Genomic DNA, 18,673 nt, shown 5'->3' on the forward strand with positions numbered 1-18,673 from the left:
CTCCCTGGGTAGGAAAACGGCTAGATATAAATTAATTATAGAAATTAAAGATTATGGTGATTATAATTTTTTATAATTTTACAAAATTTATATTACTTTTTATATTTTTTCACGTCCTGCTTATAGTGAGCAATATCACCCTATAGACTAGTATTATTTGCTTTCCTTGTATCTTATTGCTGTGAAAGTCTAATGATAATTTGCTTTTCTTTTTGTTCCTAAGTAACTTGCTTATTTTGCTTGGATGCCCAAAGGATTTTTCTTTAAGATTCAACAGTAAATCTCAGTATTGGTTATATCAGGTTTGCGGTACGTGCTTTTGAATCTTTTTTTTGTTTTTAATTACAGGAAAGGGCTTTTAAAAAAAATTTTGACTTAAAAAAATTCCTTCCCTTGCTTTGGTTTTGGTTTTCTTCTTCAGGAACTCCTATTAAAAGTTGTTAGATCTTCTTTGTCTACCTTATATATTACATATATTACTTTCTCTCAAGCTTATAAGCTTATATTACTTTGTTTCAAAGTTTTTTTTTTTTTTTTTGGAGACAGAGTTTCATTCTGTTGTCCAGGCTGGAGTGCAGTGGCACGATCTTGGCTCACTGCAACCTCTGCCTCCTGGGTTCAAGTGATTCCCCGCCTCAGCCTCCCACATCGCTGGGATTATAGGTGTCCACCACCACACCCAGCTAGTTTTTGTATTTTTAGTAGAGACAGGGTTTTACCATGTTGGGCAGGCTGGTCTTGAACTCCTGACCTCAGGTGATCTGCCTGCGTTGGCCTCCCAAACTGCTGGGATTACAGGCGTGAGCCACTGTGCCTGGCTTCAAATCTTTTTTATTTAAAAATTTTTCTTCTTTTCACCTTTTATTTCTCTTGAAGTATTATTGTGTTTATTCATCTTTTTCTTCTTTCTAGTTTAGTCTTTTTTGAAATATTTTATTCTAATTCTTTCCTGAGTTCTATCACTTCATTTCTGAGTTTTCATAATTACGATTCATGTGTTTTTTCATATCTTATACATTAAAAATTTCTTTGCTTGTGGAGAAATAGTAGGTTGTAGTTACCTGTTTGAGTATGTCTTCCATTGTCTTTAGGAATATTAGTCTGCTCCTTATTCTCTCTTTAAAAAATAACTATTCGTGTAATTTAATGATCCTTATTTTTCATTTTTATGTGAAATTAGTTTTCATAAACCTTAAGAGGTGTGGTTCAGGATAGCTTTTCTAATTTCAGGACTCTAGAGCTCCCTTTTTTGTTGTTTTGTGTAGTGTTCGAATTAGGATACCTTACTTTCTGAGGTTTCTCGGTTCTGTTTCTCTCCTGTACTGTTATGTAGACCTTTTCTGTTGTTCCTCTGCTGCTCAATTTGGGTTCTGTTTCCCAGAATTTTTCTTCAACTTGGGTCTTTGTTCTAGAAGTTTTGAAAGTTCATGGGGATAAGACTGCTTGGCCCTCTCAGATGTTACTATGGACTTGCTGAATTCATCAGCTGTTGGAGGATACAAAACCATTAACAGTTTTAGCTGCTGTTCTCACATGACATGGATTTTTGGTTTGTGTGGGAAATCTTATCATGTAGTTATGGTGTAGATGTCATGCATGGTTTATTTTATTTATTTTGTTTAATTTTATTATTTTTGTCCTAGTTTTTTATGCTCTGTTTTTTATGAGGGATTCAGGAAATTAAAAAAAAAATGTGTTCACTGTTGCCATCTTTATAGGGGTGATTTCATCTTTTTTTTTTTTGTATTTATATACTTTATTTCGTACTAGTTTATTGAAGTATTGATGTATAGTAAACTACATATATTTAAAATTGGAAATTTGATGACTTTTCACATATGTATATTCCCATGAAACCCTCACCATGATCAAGATAATAAACATATCCACCTCCAAAAATTTCCCCATGCCCCTTCATAATCCAGCTTTCATTCTCCTTTCTTTATTCCCAGGCAAAAGCTGCTTTCTGCCACTATAGTTCAGTTTGTATTTTCTGTGATTTTCTATAAGTGAAAACATACAGTAGTATTAATTTTTTTTGTATGGCTTCTTTCATTCAGTGTAATTGTTTTGAAGTTTATCCATGATTTTCTTCATTTCTTTTTATTGCTATATGGATATATCACTGTATGGATATATCATAATTTGATTATCCACTTATTAGTGAACATCTGAATTGTTTTTATCTATTACAAACAAAGCTGTTATAAATATTTACATTAAAGTGTTTATGTGAACATATGCTTTTATTTCCCTTGGATAAATGTTTAAATATGGAATGTCTGGGTTGTTTGGTAGGTGTATGTGTAACCTTTAAAGAAATTGTCAAACTTTTCCAAAATGATTGTATTATATTTATATTCCATCAGTAGTATGTGAAAGTGCCATTACTCCTCATCCTTGCCCACATTTGGCATGTTCAGTCCTTATAATTTTATATCAGTGAATGTGTAGTGATATCTCATTGTGGTTGTAACGTAATTTTACCTAATGATTAAAATTTTGTTGAGCATTTTAAGATGTATTTATTTGCCATTTTTATATTTTCTTTGGTGAGGTGTTCAAATCTTTTGTCCGCTTTTTATTGGATGTTCTTACTCTTGTAGTTAAGAATTCTCTATATATTCTAGATGCAAGTCATTTGCTAAATATTTGTTTCGCAGGTATTTTATGCCAGTCTATGGCTTACATTTTCATTTTTGTAACAGTGCCTTTGAAAAACAAACATTTGTAATTGTGATGAAGTTTATTTGGTTGAGTTTTAAATTTTTTATACTTTACCTTTTGTGTTCTCTTCAAGAAATCTTGTCAAATCCAAGGCCACTAAGATTTTCTGCTGTTTTCTTCTAGAAGTTTTACATTATTGGCTCTTATAGTCAGGCCTGTGATTCATTTTGAGTTAACTTCTGTTTATTGTTTCAGGATGAGGAGAGACTCATTGTGTTTGTATATGGCTATTTAATTGTTCTGCCACAACTTGTCGAAAAGATTATCATCTCCTCATTGATTTGTCGTTTCACCTTTTTAAAAAGTCAATTGCGCATTTATGTTTGGGTCTATTTCTGGACTTTCTGTTCTTTTCCGTTGATTATATGCCAATATTGCACTATCTTGTCTATTATAGCTCTATGATAGGTTTTAAAGTCTAACCTGCTAGTACTAGCCCTACAACTTTGTTTTTGTCAGATTTGTTTTAACTATTCTATATCCTTTGCATTTCCATGCAGATTTTAGAATAAGCTTGTTCATTTCTGCAGAAAGCCTACTAGGATTTAGAAGGGGATCATATTGAATCTGTCTTCAATTTGTGAGATTTACGTCTTAACAATATTGAGTATTTGATCCTTGAATATATTTCTCTCTTCTTTATTTCTCTCAGCATGTTCTGTAATTTTTGGTCTACACGTCTTGCACATCTTTTGTCAAGTGTTCCAATTATATTTCATATTGAAACAGGAAAAGTTCCTCAGCCTCCCTCGCAGGGCGTGCAGTAGGGGAGTGGCTCGCTTTTTTGGTGCCCCACTGCTCAAACCTCTAGGGGGAGCATGCCCAGGGGCAGGTTGTGGGACTCTGACCCCATGGCAGTATCTGGAGGTGAATGTTTAGAGCTCCCGAAGCCCCAATAGGCATGTGTTACAGGGTGCTCTTTTAGTTTTGCAGTCGTAGGCGGCTTGTGTTAGTCAGCTCAATTAGACCCTTGCCTTATCGCAAGGACAGAGGGCTTTCTGTATCTCAGGGTTTCTTGCCTTGGTATACTGGAAGAATCGGATCACACGTGGACTTGGAGAATGAGCGCAAGGTTGTATTGAGAGGAAGTAGCCCTCAGCAGATGGGAGATCTCGCCAGAAGAGCGAAGGAGTAGAAAGGTGATTTTCCCCTGGAGTCGGGCTGCTTAGCAGCCCGGGCTCTCCTCTGACGGCCCCAGCCAAACTGCCCCATGCCGCCGGTTCATGGCTTGCCGACCTGCGGGGCCTGTTGGTGTGCTCTTATGCAGATGCGTTCCTCTTGACGGCCTCTCAACGTCCAGCCACTTGGGTGTTCCTCCACTGGTGTGTTCCTCTCCACATCCAGCCACTTGCGTCTCTGCCTGCTAGGGTCTTGGGGCTTTTATAAGCACAGGTTGGGGGTGTGGTGGGCCAGGGTGGTCTTGGGAAATGGCAGCATTTGGACGTGAAGGCAGGAGCTCCTGTCCTCACCTAGGTCTGCGGGCACAGGCCCGGGGGTGGTACCCTAGACAGGCAACGCGCCCATCCCTTGCCAGCACTTCCCTGCACCCCTTCCCATATCAATATTGTTATGCTAATGTAAATTAGATTACCTTTTAAATTATAATTTATATCTTTTACATTGTATGGAAAATATAATATATAAAAGTAGAGATACTTTTATATATTGACCTTGTGTTCTGCATACCGCTAGACTCACTTATTCTACTAGCCATTTTGTAGATTATTTGGGATTTTCACCATAGACAACTATGTTGTTTGTGAGTAAAAACAATTGAACGTCTTCCTTTCTAATCTGTAAGTCCTGTGTTTCTTTTTCTTGCCTTATTGCACTGGTTCAGAGCTCCAACAGAGTGTTGGATGGTGATAATGGTCTAGTTTCAATAGAATTGGTATCAATTCTTTGAATGTCTGATAGAATTCAGCTGTGAATCTGTCTGGTCCTGGATTTCTCTTTGTTGGCAGTTTTTAAATTACAATTTCAATCTTGCTGCTTGTTCTTGGTCTGTTCAGAGTTTCTGTTTTTTCCTGGTTTAATCTAGGAGGGTTGTATACTTCCAGGAATGTATCCATCTCCTCTAGGTTTTCTAGTTTGTGTGCATAAAGGTGTTCGTAGTAGCCTTGAATGATCTTTTGTATTTCTGTGGTATTGGTTATGATGTCTCCCATTTCATTTCTAATTGAGTTTATTTGCATCTTCTCTCTTCTTGGTTAATCTCACTAGTGGTCTATCAGTTTTGTTTATCTTTTCAAAGAACCAGCTTTTTATTTCATTTATCTCTTGTATTTTTTTGTTTCCATTTCATTTAGTCTTGTTCTGATCTTTGTTACTTCTTTTCTTCTGCTGGGTTTGGGTTTGGTTTGTTGTTTCTCTAGTTCCTTGAGGTGTGACCTTAGCTTGTCTATTTGTGCTCTTTCAGACTTTTTGATGTAGACATTTAATGCTATGAACTTTTCTGTTAGCACCGCTTTTGCTCTACCCAGTGGTTTTGATAAGTTTTGTCACTATTATTCAGTTGAAATAATTTTTAAATTTCCATCTTGATTTCATTGTTGACTCAACGATCATTCAGGAACAGATTATTAACTTTCCATGTATTTGCATGGTTTTCAGTGTTCCTTTTGGAGTTGATTTCCAATTTTATTCCACTGTGGTCTGAGAGAGTACTTGATATAATTTTGATTTTCTTAAATTTATTGAGACTTGTTTTGTGGCCTTTCATATGGTCTTTCTTGGAGAATGTTGCTTGTGCTGATGAATAGAATGTGTATTCTTCAGTTGTTGGTTAGAATGTTCTGTAGATATCTGTTAAGTTCATTTGTTCTAGGGTATAGTTTAAGTCCATTGTTTCCGTGTTGACTTTCTGTTCTTGATGACCTTTCTAGTGCTGTCAGTGGAGTATTGAAGTCCCCCACTATTATTGTGTTGCTGTCTTAGGTCTAGCAGTAATTGTTTTATAAATTTTGGAGCTCCAGTGTTAGGTGTATATATATTCAGGATTGTGATATTTTCCTGTTGGACAAGTCCTTTTATAATTATATAATGTCCCTCTTTGTCTTTTTAAGCTGCTGTTGCTTTAAAGTTTTTTTTTTTTTTTTTTTTTTTTTTTTCTGATGTAAGAATAGCTACTCCTGCTCACTTTTGGTGACCATTTGGAATATCTTTTTCTACCCCTTTACCTTAAGGTTATGTGAGTCCTTGTGTGTTAGGTGATTCTCTTGAAGACAGCAGCTGGTTGGTGAATTCTTATTCATTCTGTGATTCTGTACCTACTAGGTATCTACCCAGAGGAAAAAGAAGTCATTATATGAAAAAGATGCTTGCACATGGATGTTTATAGCAGCACAATTTGCAGTTGCTAATATGGAACCAGCCCAAATGCCCATCAGTCAACGAGTAAAGAAAATGTGGTGTGTGTGTATGTGTGTGTGTGTATCTCACTCACCATAAAAAGTAGCAAAATATTGGCATTTGCAGCAACCTTGATGGAGCTGGAGACTATTATTCTAAGTGAAGTAACTGAGGAATGGAAAACCAAACATCATATGTTCTCACTTATAAGTGGGAGCTAAGCTGTGAGGATGCAAAGGCATAAGAATGATACAGTGGACTTTGGGGACTCTGGGGAAAGGGTGGGAGGGGTGTGAGGAGTAAAAGACTACAAATTGGGTACAGTGTACACTGCTGGGTGATGGGTGCACCAAAATCTCAGAAATCACCACTGAAGAACTTACTTATGTAACCAACACCACATGTTCCCCCAAAACCTATAGAAATAAAAAAGTGCTTAGATACGAATCTAAGAAAATGTGTGTAAGATCTGTATGTTAAAAATTACGTAAAACTGAATAAACTATTCAAAGATCTAAATAAACAAAGATAAATATTGTGTTTATGGATTAAAATAAGGAAGTGGTAATGGTCAACATCCCTGCCTTGTTCCTGACTTGGGGGAAAGCATTCATTCTTTCACCATTAAGTATGATGCTGGCTCTAAGTTTGTCATAGGTATTCTTTATCTGGTTGAAGAAGTTCCCTTCTATTTGTAGTTTGCTGATAGTTTTAAATCATGAGTAGATACTGTATTTCTCAGATTTCCACATGTAGTGTGGTATCCAGGTGCTTTTTGAAAATTCTGTTACACTGACTGCTTTCAAAAATTAACCTTTTCGGCCAGGCATGGTGGCTCATGCCTGTAATCCCAGCGCTTTGGGAGGCCGAGGCGGGTGGATCATGAGGTCAAGAGATCGAGACCATCCTGGCCAGCATGATGAAACCCCATCTCTACTAAAAAAAAAAAAAATACAAAAATTAGCCAGGCGTGGTGGTGCGTGCCTGTAATCCCAGCTACTCAGGAGGCTGAGGTAGGAGAATAGCTTAAACCAGGGAGTCGGGGGTTGCAGTAAGCCAAGATCGTGCCACTACACTCCAGCCTGATGACAGAGCCAGACTCTGTCTCAAAAAACAAAACAAAACAAAAAACAAAAAACACCTTTATATTTTGAGAAAACTTTAGATTCACATACAGTTGTAAGAAATAATACAGAAATATCCATGTTCTCTTTACCCAGTTTCCCCCTATAATAACATCTTGAAAAACTATAGTACAGTATTACAACCAGGATGTTGACATTGATAAAATCAGGATGCATAAGATTTCCATCATCAATGGATCTCTCATATTACACTTGTGTGGTCACACCTATTTCCCTCCTGCTCCTGTATCCCTCCTTAGCCCCTGGAATTCGCTAATCTGTTCTCTATTTGTATAACTTCGTCATTTCAAGAATGCTGTATAAGTGGAATCATACAGTATGTAACCTTTTGGGATTGAATTTTTTTTTCACTTAGCTTAATTTCTGGAGATTCTTCCAGGTGGTTACACATATCAATAGTTTTTTTTTCCTTGTTATTGCTGAGTAGCATTCCACAGTATGGTGTAGGTGTACTACAGTTCGTTTATCCATTTCTTCACTGAAGGACATATCATTGTTTTCATATCTTTTTTGTTGTTTTTGTTGTTCAAATAAAGGTGTTATAAACATTCATCCACAAGTTTTTATGTGAACAGAAATTTTTATTTCTTTGGGATAAATTCCCCAGAGTACAATTGCTGTCTTGTATGGTGTTACATATTTAATATTTTAAGAAACTTCCAAACTGTTTTCCAGAGTGGCTATACCGGCTTACATTCCTAGCAGCAATGAATCATCCAGTTTTTTTGCTTTTGGTGGTGTTTTTAAAATTTTAGCCATTCTGATAAATGTGTAGTGATAGTTCATTGTCCTTTTACTTTGTGTTTGCCTGATGGTTAATGAATTAAGCATCTTTTAGTGGGCTTATTTGCAATCTCTATATCATCCTCAGTAAAATGTTCCCTCATGTCTTTTACCCATTTTTGAATTGGATTGTGTATTTTATTACTATTGAGTTTTGAGAGTTCTTTATGTGGTCTCAACACTAGTCCTTTTTCAAACATTCATTTGCAAATATTTTCTTCCAGTCTGTGGCTTGTCTTTTCATCCTTTTACAGGGTCTTTCACAATACAAAAGTTTTAAATTTTGATGAAGTCTAACTTCCCTTTCTTGTGGATCATGCTTTTACTGCCAAGTTTAAGAATTCTTTGTCTAGCCCTAGATCTAGAAGCTATTTGCCCGTGTTTTTCCTGGCAGCTCTATTGTTATACGTTTCACACTTGATCTTAGTGAAAAGGCTGAGAAGTGATTAGTTTTATGGTTTAGGTGTAAGTCTGTGATTCATTTTGAGTTAGTGTGAGACATAGGTTGTGTCAGTTTTGTGTTTTTTTTTTTTAAATTTTAAACACCTGTGGATATCTAGTTGCTTCAGTGCCATTTGATGAAAAGGCTATCTTTTGTCTACTGGATTGTCTTTGCACTGTTGCCAAAAATCAGTTGGGCATATGTGTGGGGTCTATTTCTGGGTTCTGCCTTCAGTTCTGTTGATCTATGTCTCTCTCCCTCCACCAATACTGTGTAGTCTTGGTTACTATAGCTTACTATAATAAGTCTTAACAGTGGGTGGACACAGTTCCTCCTACTTCGTTCTTCTTTTTCAAAGTTGTTTCAGCTATGCTTATTCCTTTGGTTTTTCATATAAATTTAGAAAAAATATAATCTGTGTCTCCCAAAATCTTGTTTGTATTTCGATAGGAATTGTGTTAAAGCTGTATACCACTTTGGGGAGAATCGCCATATTTACCATGCTGAATTTCCCAGTGTGTGCCTCTCTAATTGCTTAGATATCCTTTGATTTCTTTCAGCATTGTGTATTTTCAACCTACAACTTCTGTACATATTTTGTTAGTTTTTTGGAGTGATTATAAATTATATTGAATTTGTAATTTCAGTGTTCATGTGTTGACTTTTGTCAAATGTTTTTTCTGAATTGATATGATCATGTGATATTTTTCTTCTTTAGCCTGTTAATATGATGGAGTATATTGATTTTTAATATTGAACCAGCCTTGCATCCCTGCAATAAACTTCATTTGATCATGGTATATAATTCTTGCTAAAATTTTATTAAATATTTTTGCATCTATATTTATGAGGTATACTGCTTTGTAGTTTTTCTTTATGAAGTGATTTAGGAAGTGCCACCTCCTCTTCTCTTTTCTGGAAGAGATTGTGTAGAATAGTGTTAATTTTTCATTAAATGTTTGGTAGTATTCTCCACTGAAACCATCTGGGCTTGGACATTTTTTTAGGACTTTGAAAATATTAATTCAATTTCCCTAATAGTTGTAGGAACATTCAGATTATCTCTTTCATATTGGATAAGTTGTTACTATTTATGTTTTTCAACAAATTGGTCCATTTTGTCTAAGTTTTCAAATTTATATGTATAGAAGTATTCACAGCATTCATTTATTGTCCTTTTGATTTCTGCAGTCTGTAGAGATACCTACTGTTTCAATTCTGATGTTGTTAATTTTTGTCTTCTCTTGTTCTTTTGTCATTCTTGCTAAGGTTGATTTTTATTGATCTTTAAAACAACTAGGTCTTTGTTTCCTTCTTTTTCTTTATTTTTTCTGTTTTTATTATTGATTTTATCTCTTTGTTTCTTCTGCTTGTGTATTGTGATTATTTTGTTCTAGGTTCTTGAAGTGGAAAGTTAGATTATTGATGTGAGATGTTCCGTTTTTTTCTGATGGTTACATTTCCCTCTTTGAATATGTTAGCTGTATCTCACAAATGTTAATTTTTTATTTTCATTCAGTTCAGTGTATTTTTTGATTTCCCGTGAGACCTTTCTCTTTGAGAAAGGTCTCCCATATATTCATGGGAATATATAGAAGTTTGTTTAGTTTCCAAGAGTTGGGAGATTTTTCTGTTACCTTTCTTTTACCAACTTCTAGTTTGATTCCATTGTGGTTAGAGAAAATTCTGTATTATTTAAATTTTCAAAAATTTGTTGAAGTTTGTTTTATGGTCCATCTTGATACATGTTCTTTGGGCACTTGAATGGAATGTATATTCTGCTATTGTTGGATAGAGTGTTCTATAAATGTCTACTAAATCTTGGTTGATGGTATTCTTGAGTTCTTCTATATCTTTGCTGATTCTCTGTGTAGTTCTGTCAGTTGTTGAGAGATGGGTTCTGAAATCTCCAGCTGCACCTGTGTATTTGTCTATTTTTCTTTTCAGTCTTATCAGTTTTTGTATCACATATTTTGCAACTCAGTTTGTTGTATACACATTTAGGATTGCTATTTCTTGGTGGATTCATCTCTTTTATCATTTTATAGTGTCCCTGTCTGTCTCTGGTGATTTTCTCTTCTCTGAGATTTACTTTACTTGATATTCATATAGCCACTCCTGCTTTCTTTTGATTCACATTTCTATGATATATTATTTTCCATTCTTTATTTTCAACCACTGATACTGTTTTCAACCACTGATACTGTTTTTTTGAAGTGAGTTTCTTGTAGACAGTATATAGTCGAATCATTTTTAAAAGCCACTCTGCCAATTCTTGTCTTAAACTGATATTTTTAGACCACTTATATTTAATGTAATTGTTGATATTTTAAGGCTAAAGTGTATCATTTTATTTTTTATTTGTTCTTTTTTTGCTTCTGTTTTCTTTTTCTTGCCTTCCTATGAAAAGTTTTGTTTTCACCTCTGTGAGATATTAGAGATTATACCCTTTTTTACCTTAATTGCAAATTAGTGAATAAAATTCATGGAACATTCAATATTTAATATTCCTGACATCTGTTCATCTAGTTAGCCATCTATTCATTCAAGCTTTCAAGAGATATTTATTGAACCTCTACCCTGGGCCAGGCATTGTCATTTTCTTTTTCTTTCAGATTATTCTCTTTCAGTTCTTTAGTAGTGTAGTATATTTATTTCCTCTGGTTGTTGTAACAAGTTATCACAAACCAAGTAGCTTAAAAATAATAGAATTTTATTCTGTCACAGTTCTAGAGAACAGAAGTCTGAAGTCAAGATGTCAGCAGGGATCTAGAGGAGAATCCATTATTGCCTATTCCAGCTTTTGGTGGTTGTCACCATTCCCTGACTTGTGGCTGTATTGCTCAAATTTCTGCATCTGTGGTCAAACGGCCATCTGTTATGTTTTATTCTGTGAGTTTCGCTTTTAAGGACACTTGCTATTGGATTTAGGGCCTAGCTAGTTTGGATAACCCAGGATAATCTCTTTATCTCAAGAGCCCTTTAAAAATAAAGACAATAATCACAGGTTCTAGGATTAAGATGTAGACATACCTTTTAGGGGGCCACCATTCAGTTCACTACTAGTAGTGTTTTTCTGTGCAACCTTAATTTCTCTTTTTTTGACCCTCTCTCCATTTGGCGTGGATTCTCTATTTCACACCCTTCACTATTCCTTCTGAATTTTGTCTAGTAAAGGATTCTCCTAGAGGGTGATGAGAACAGTGGAATGATTACGATGTCCTGTATTTCTAGCTTACCATATTGCAACAGAAAAAGCCTTTCTTCATGGCAGGGCAGCCTCATTTAGAATTAGAATATGTTTCTTTTTAATAGAACTTACTCTGAAGCAAAAATATATTACTTAAAAAAACTATGTAAAATGTATTAAAGTCTTATGTACATATAACTACAAATCCATTTGAAGAGATAAGTAAAATAATTCTAATCAATAAGTAAATATTATGGAATCAGCAATCAATATTTAAATTGGTGTCAGTTAAGAATAGGTGGGATTTCCCTCTGAGGTGATGCCATGTTTGTTGGCATCTTTTTGATAGATATCTATCCATCCACATATATATATGGATATTTCAAGTATTTTCAAAACTTAGGCCACTTTGGTTATATTTGAAAACAGTTTTTTTGCTGTTTGTGGAAATGATTTTTTTGGAAGAATCTGAACATGTTTTTCAAGGTATTTAGGCCACTAGAGTATTGCTGAGATTATTTTGATAACTCCTTAATGAATGTCAATTTAAAAAGGAATTATGTAAATACACCCTGCTGATCTTTAAGAGTATTGAGTGTATCTTTAAGAAGTTTCTGGCATGGAGTCAAATCTAGTTTTACAAGTGATTTCACTGTACCAAAAGAAAGTTGTATGATTTTGCTGTAGTTGATTTTATTGCTTTCCCTGTTGTTATGATTATTAATGTTTACCGTAATAAAATGTTACCGTTTATACATTTTTATAAAGCATGGCAAACTGACAGGTCACAGGAAAAAATGAGGTAGAATTAAAAAATACATATTTAGTAATAGTCTCAAAACTTTTAGGCTTAAGACATATTAAAACAATAAGATAATCTTGTTTCAGCACAGGCATCATTAATATCTTCATGTATTTGTGATAAGATTTGCTTAATGAAATTTCAGTTTTGGTTTTAGTTTTATATCTAAATGATGTATTTCTGGCTTAAAACTTAGAAGTCTGAGTGCTTATCATTCAAAGCAGTCATTTTTCCAATTAGTCCATACTTTTTATAACTGTGCAGAGGAATTCAGCTTATAATTATACATTTTAAATTTGTGTTTTCTTTGTAAGTGCTGGTCAAGATGTCCAAGGAACAAGTGTGATTGCAAATCTCCCGTTTTTGATGCGACAGAATCCCACTGAGACGCTTCGGAGAGTGTTGCCAAAAGTCAGAGTAAGTTGGTATGAAATAAGATTGGAGTTTCCCATTTTTCCCAGTAGCATGTTGTCATTGTTGAAAGAGGATTTTGGAGCTTTGATGGCTGATCTTTTGCACCTTGAGTGGAGGAAGTGTTATTATATACATTTTGAATTATAATGAAAATATTTAGGGAAATTAGCTGATGGAAATGGAGAAATTCAGATCTTAAGTTGTAAAATTTCTTTAGTCATTTTCTCAGTAGAGACATTTTACTAAAGGTAGTTTTTAGTAGCTCAAAAACACCTCCTAATTATTCTTAAAAAAAGTATTTAATATTCTGTTGGCTTAAATCTATATTAATAGTATTCATATAACATTGATAATGTAATTGAGCTGATACTCCTAATAATTGACCCTATGATGACCTCCGAAGAATCATCAGATAAAGTGAATTATAGCCATCACAATTTTAGATGTGTATGTAATTTATTGCTTCATAAATTTCTTCAGAATTAGTTTTTCTGCTATGAACAAAAATGTTTGATCTACTATTACATTCTTTCTATTTAATATTTATTGATTATTAATATAAAATTAAATAATTTCAACTATTAAATATTTACTAATTATTTATTTGTACTTATATGCAAAGTGCTTTTCTTTATAAGAACTTGAATGAACAAAACAGACACCAGTGTATGTGTCCTCCAAGAATTTGCCTACTAATGGGGTCAGTGAGGTTACATACTACTGAGGATTATGTTTGCTAATAGAGGTTGGTAGATTTTGCTTTTTTTTTTATTTGGATATAGCTCTTCTCATAATTTTTAATTTATGTGTTTAAAATACTGAAGTTATTATTGAGTCCTTGAGTTTTATTTTTAGGCATGTGTATTATGGTTCTAGTTACTGTGATTTAGATCAGGGACATACCATGTTATTTTCATGAGATGCCCACCTATGCAGGCACTATGAACGTTTTGACCGATTACAATGGTGAATTAAGATGATATTTATTTTGGCATTGCATGTGATTCAAAAATAAATCAAGCTTTTTCATATCTGTTTTTCCCAGAATCATGCCATAATTTCAAAGGAATTAGGTCCACACAGACCAGGTTTATTTTTACATTCAATTTCTGTGATACTAACTGACCTACACTTGTCAGCAGGACACCTGGAAGTGCCAGTTAAACAATAGCAGAAAGGAACAGGTATTTAGGTCCTCTTGGCTACAGAGTTAATGTAAGTAAGCAAATTAGATTTATAGCTAAGAATATTGCATGCTGCACACTCTGCGTTGAGCAGGTGAAATCTGGTCCACAGAGAGCATATTAGATGTCCAAAGTTTCACGATGCAAGAATAAAAGATGAAAGAGAGCAGTGAACTTTAGACATCTCTAAATTACTTTGCAAAAATCCTTTTGTTGAGTTCACAATAAAGGAAATTAAGTAACAGCTCCCCCAAAACCTTAATTTCATGGGGGTGTATAAATAATATAGTACACTCATATGTATAGCATATTTATACAAAGAATCAAATGTATCTTCTGAAACTATAAGGTATGCCTGAGTTATAGAAGATATAGTTTTAGTAAGCTTTAAAAGTAATGGAAATTAATCCATAATACAGAGTATATTAACTAATAAATGAATACAAAGGTAGTATATACTAATGAATATGTACTAAGGAAACCTTTATTTATAACTGAATGATTTCACTCATTTATTTTACTAATCAACATGCAACCATTTATTTAGGACCATCGTCTTGCCCTGTACTCCGTTTAAAAGAGATACCAAAAAGGTAGAAGAGTCCAGATTAGATTGTATATTAGGAAGGTCTAGTGACCATGGGAAACAATGAGAGAACAAGTATGGTAGAGTATTGTGTGCTTCTGACTTGATGTAAAAATGCTGAAGAATAAGGCAAATGAGAAGGGCTTTATGGGGGTAACTCCAATAATAATGACTTTTATTGATAGTTTAATATATAATGTAGACAGCCAAACATTTGATCACCCCCATTTCAAATGATAAAATCTGTGTTTCTGTGCATATTATTTTAAATTCATTGTATTCAGATTTTGTTGTGACTTATTGGTACTCCTGGTTAGCACCTCTGTCAATTCCACCTCACTTCTGTGAGTGTTTACTTTCCAGTGATGAAACGCTGACAAAATATTGGGTAACTGCTTTGTTTACTTTTGCTTGGCCATGATTTCTCAATTTTTTTTAAAAAAAGTGATCTTGAGCATTTAGTAATAATGGCATTGTCATTCATTCATAAATATTTACTGAGTCCTTTTATAAGGCAGGCACTGTTCTAAGCACTGGGAAAACAGAAGTGAACAAAAGATAGGGAACTTGCCCTCAAGGAGGCTACAGTCTAGATGGAGAAACAGACATTAGACAAGCAAATCCCTCCCCACCCAAGAAAGGTATAATGGTCATTTGTGATAAGCAGTCTGAGTGTACAGAACACAAGTTGATGAGATAAAGTAATAAAGTAACGAGGGCACCTGCTGTGCATTGGGATGGCAAGGGATGCCTTTTTGAGGGGCAGAAAACTGAAGGGATGGAAAGAAGCGCTATTTGAGAGTCAGGATCAAGTAGTTGAGGTAGAGAGAGCAGTAAATAGCCCTAAGGTGAAAGAGCTGGTTGGGACTGAGGTAGAGACAGGTGTGTTTTGGACCCAGTGAATGGGGTGGGGTGTGATTGAGAAGAGGTTAGAGAAATGGTTGATGACGGAGCATTCAAGTGTTGGTTTTCATTCTTAGGACAGTGAAAAGTCCTTGAAGGCTTTAAAGCAGGCAGTGACTTAATTGTGTTTCTATTTCACAGTGATCATTTTGGTTATTGTATGGAGAATAGATTGCAGTAGGATAGTTAGGAAGCTTCAGTACTGGGCCTCATAGCTAGTATAAGGACAACTAATTAAGACAGTAGAGAGCAGTGGACATATCTGAGATAACATGGGTTAAGGTAGAATGACCAGAACTTTATAATGGATTGGGTTTGTGAAGTGAGAGATGACTTCCAGATTTCTGGCTTGACCATGCATATGGTTCTGCTGGTTTTCAGTTATAGTTGATTGTTGAATTCATAAGGAAAATAATTTGTGTACTTGATAATACTAGTCTTTTATGAATAATTTACTTTTAGATAATTTAAAGAAATGAACAATAAATATTTTATGCATTAAGTTAATTAATACCAAGATGTTTACCACGTTTATAACAGTAGTGTGTGCAGCTTTTAGAGTTCACTTTTACCTTGTCTTTACTTTTAAGAATATCAGATAAAGTAATGGAGATTTTGCTGGCCTTATGTATTATAAACTTTCATCAGTGATATTTTTGTTTTATTGCATTTGCATTTTGTTCTTATGATAATGGATTAACTGAAAAGTGATTTAAAAAATAGGTTGCTATTTTCACTGTTTTAGAGATAAAGGAATTTAATGTTTAAAAATAAAATGTCAGAAACAGAGTTGGTGTTACAATTGAGCCAATCCATCAGATTGAGGTTGATGTCTAGAATAACTAACAAAAGAAGAAAAATAGAAAGTAAGAAAAATAGAATTAAGCCAATCCATAGTATTTCCCCAGTTTATTTTCTAAATTGTGTGCAAAGTGGGCAATGAATGGTAGTGCAGTTAGGCCACTCATCTCAAGATTGAATTTAGCTAGGAATTTAGAAAGTAAATGTTTGACCTCCAATTTAAATTTCCTAAATGTGGAGACATTTTAAAATATAGTTATTACCATATATTCATGTTACATAATTTAATCCTAGGGTATCTGTTAAAGAATTGTTTTTGTGTGGTTTTATTAAGTTTTAATTCTTTTTCCACAGTATATTAAATTGAAATCTTAGATGTTTGTTAGAACTCAATATTTGATTTGAACTTCTCGTTATCTAGAAGTGAAAGAACTTGATTGGCAAGATAAATATCCAAAATATTATACCATGGTCTTTTATAAAATTCAGAATAATAGTGATATAATTACACCACATAACAAAGGTGATTCCATTACAATCCAATGCAAAAAGCACTCTCTACTTATTGAGTTATTAAATTTATTTAGTTGTTTTTACACTTACATTTTGGCAACCATAATATGTGTCATAAAATTATGTAATAGAAGTTAAGCAATGCCAGGTACAGATAAAAATAATGTAGCAAATATTTATTGAGGTCTTACTACGTGTCAGGCACTGTATTCTGTCAGATATTCTACATATTTTAATCTGAATACTCATAGCAGTTCTATAATGATCACTTGACAGTGGAAGAAACAACTTAGTTAAGTAACTTGCTCAAAGTCACAAAGCTTGCAAGTGGTATAATTAGGTTTAAACAGGAAGTCTGAGTCCTCAGTCTTTACTACTCATTAGCTGATCATAACTGTAACAGATATAAAATGTATAATTTAATGTCTCAAGCCTTAGTCATCTCCTATCTGTACTACAGCGGCCTCCTCACTGAATCTGTTGCTTCCATTTTGCCTCTGTTGCTTCCATTTTGCCTCCTAGAGGAAACTCAACCAGAGAGATCTTTTAAAAAGCATCAGTCATATCTTGTCTCCCTCTTGCATGAAAATTACTTAAGTGGTGTGGTAGGCAGAATCATGCCCCTTCCCAAAAGATATTGGGCCCTAATCCCTAGAAATTGTAAATGTTACCTTATTTGGAAAAAGGGTCTTTTCACATATAGTTAAGGATCTTGAGATTGGGAGATTATCCTGGATTATTGGGGTGGTGGTCTAAATGTCATCACATGTATCCTTATAAGAAGGCAGAGGAGAGTTGACACATACATGTAGAAGAATGCAATGTGAAGATGGAGGTAGAGATTGGAGTGATGTGGCCACAAGCCAAGGAATGATAGCAACCACCAAAAGCTGAAAGAGGAAAAAAGTAGATTCTACCCCAGAGCCTCTAGGTGGAGTGTGGCCTTGCCAACACTTTGATTTTGACCAGGTGATACTGATTTTGAAATTCTGGCCTCCAGACCTGTGAGAGAAGAAATAGCTGTTGTTTTAAGCTACTCAGTTTGTGGTAATTTGTTACAGCAGCCACAGGAAACTAATAAAAGTAACTTCTTATTTCAAATAAAATACAACTCCCTACTATGTCCTTAAATCACCCCCATCTACCTTTGTGACCTCATCATCTGCCAGTCTTTTCCCTTTCTTTCATAAGAGCAGAATATGTATCAGTCTAGTTTCTCACTGTACCCCGAGAACTTAGAATAGTGTCTGGCAAATAATAGGCATTCAAAAAAATTTTGTAAATGAGTGTTCATTGAACTTAACATTTAGAGACAATATAAGTATCTACCTGAAAGACTAAGGGGACATTGGCCTGATCCACTGGTGGCATTTTTGGATAAGAAGTAGGAAGAGAATTTGGAAATTTGACACATACCTGTAGAATGGTATATAACGCTGATTTATGTTCCTAGAGAGACTTTTTGGGGGTTTTAATAGGATTTGGGAAATATATAATAAAGGATAAAAGGGACATAATCAATGTGAAGTGTGATTTCCTTTTATTTCGGTGCATGCCCCTAGTCTCAGCTACTCAGGAGGCTGGGACCCAGGAGTTTGAGGTTGCAGTGAATAGTTACTGGCTGCACTCCAGCCAGGGCAACATAGCAAGACCTTGCCTCTAAAAAACAAACAAACAAAAACAAAAAAACAAAAAAACAAAAAAAAAAAAGAAAAAATAATAGAAAAAAATGATAAATTTTTCCTAATTTGATTATTTATTATATAATTTTATATATCCTGTATATGGGTAGTTTTTTAAACATCTTCTAGAATTTTTACAGAAAGCATTTA

General features: G+C 34.4%; 1 protein-coding gene across 9 annotated transcripts in view; it reads left to right on the forward strand.

The window, feature by feature from the left end:
• PPP4R4 (protein phosphatase 4 regulatory subunit 4) overlaps positions 1–18,673 on the forward strand; it is a 105,888-nt gene that overhangs the window by 21,585 nt on the left and 65,630 nt on the right. For all 9 annotated transcript variants that reach the window (XR_012416088.1, XM_065549304.2, XM_073998154.1 and 6 more), the window contains exon 3: positions 12,755–12,857. Coding sequence is in view for 5 of the 9 variants with exons in the window: in XM_005562097.5 (XP_005562154.3) it covers positions 12,755–12,857 (103 nt within the window). In the remaining 4 variants the exon portion in view is untranslated. The remainder of the gene's footprint in view (positions 1–12,754; positions 12,858–18,673) is intronic.

The sequence above is a fragment of the Macaca fascicularis genome, chromosome 7 (assembly GCF_037993035.2).
Source record: "Macaca fascicularis isolate 582-1 chromosome 7, T2T-MFA8v1.1".
Classification (NCBI taxonomy): Eukaryota; Metazoa; Chordata; class Mammalia; order Primates; family Cercopithecidae; genus Macaca; species Macaca fascicularis.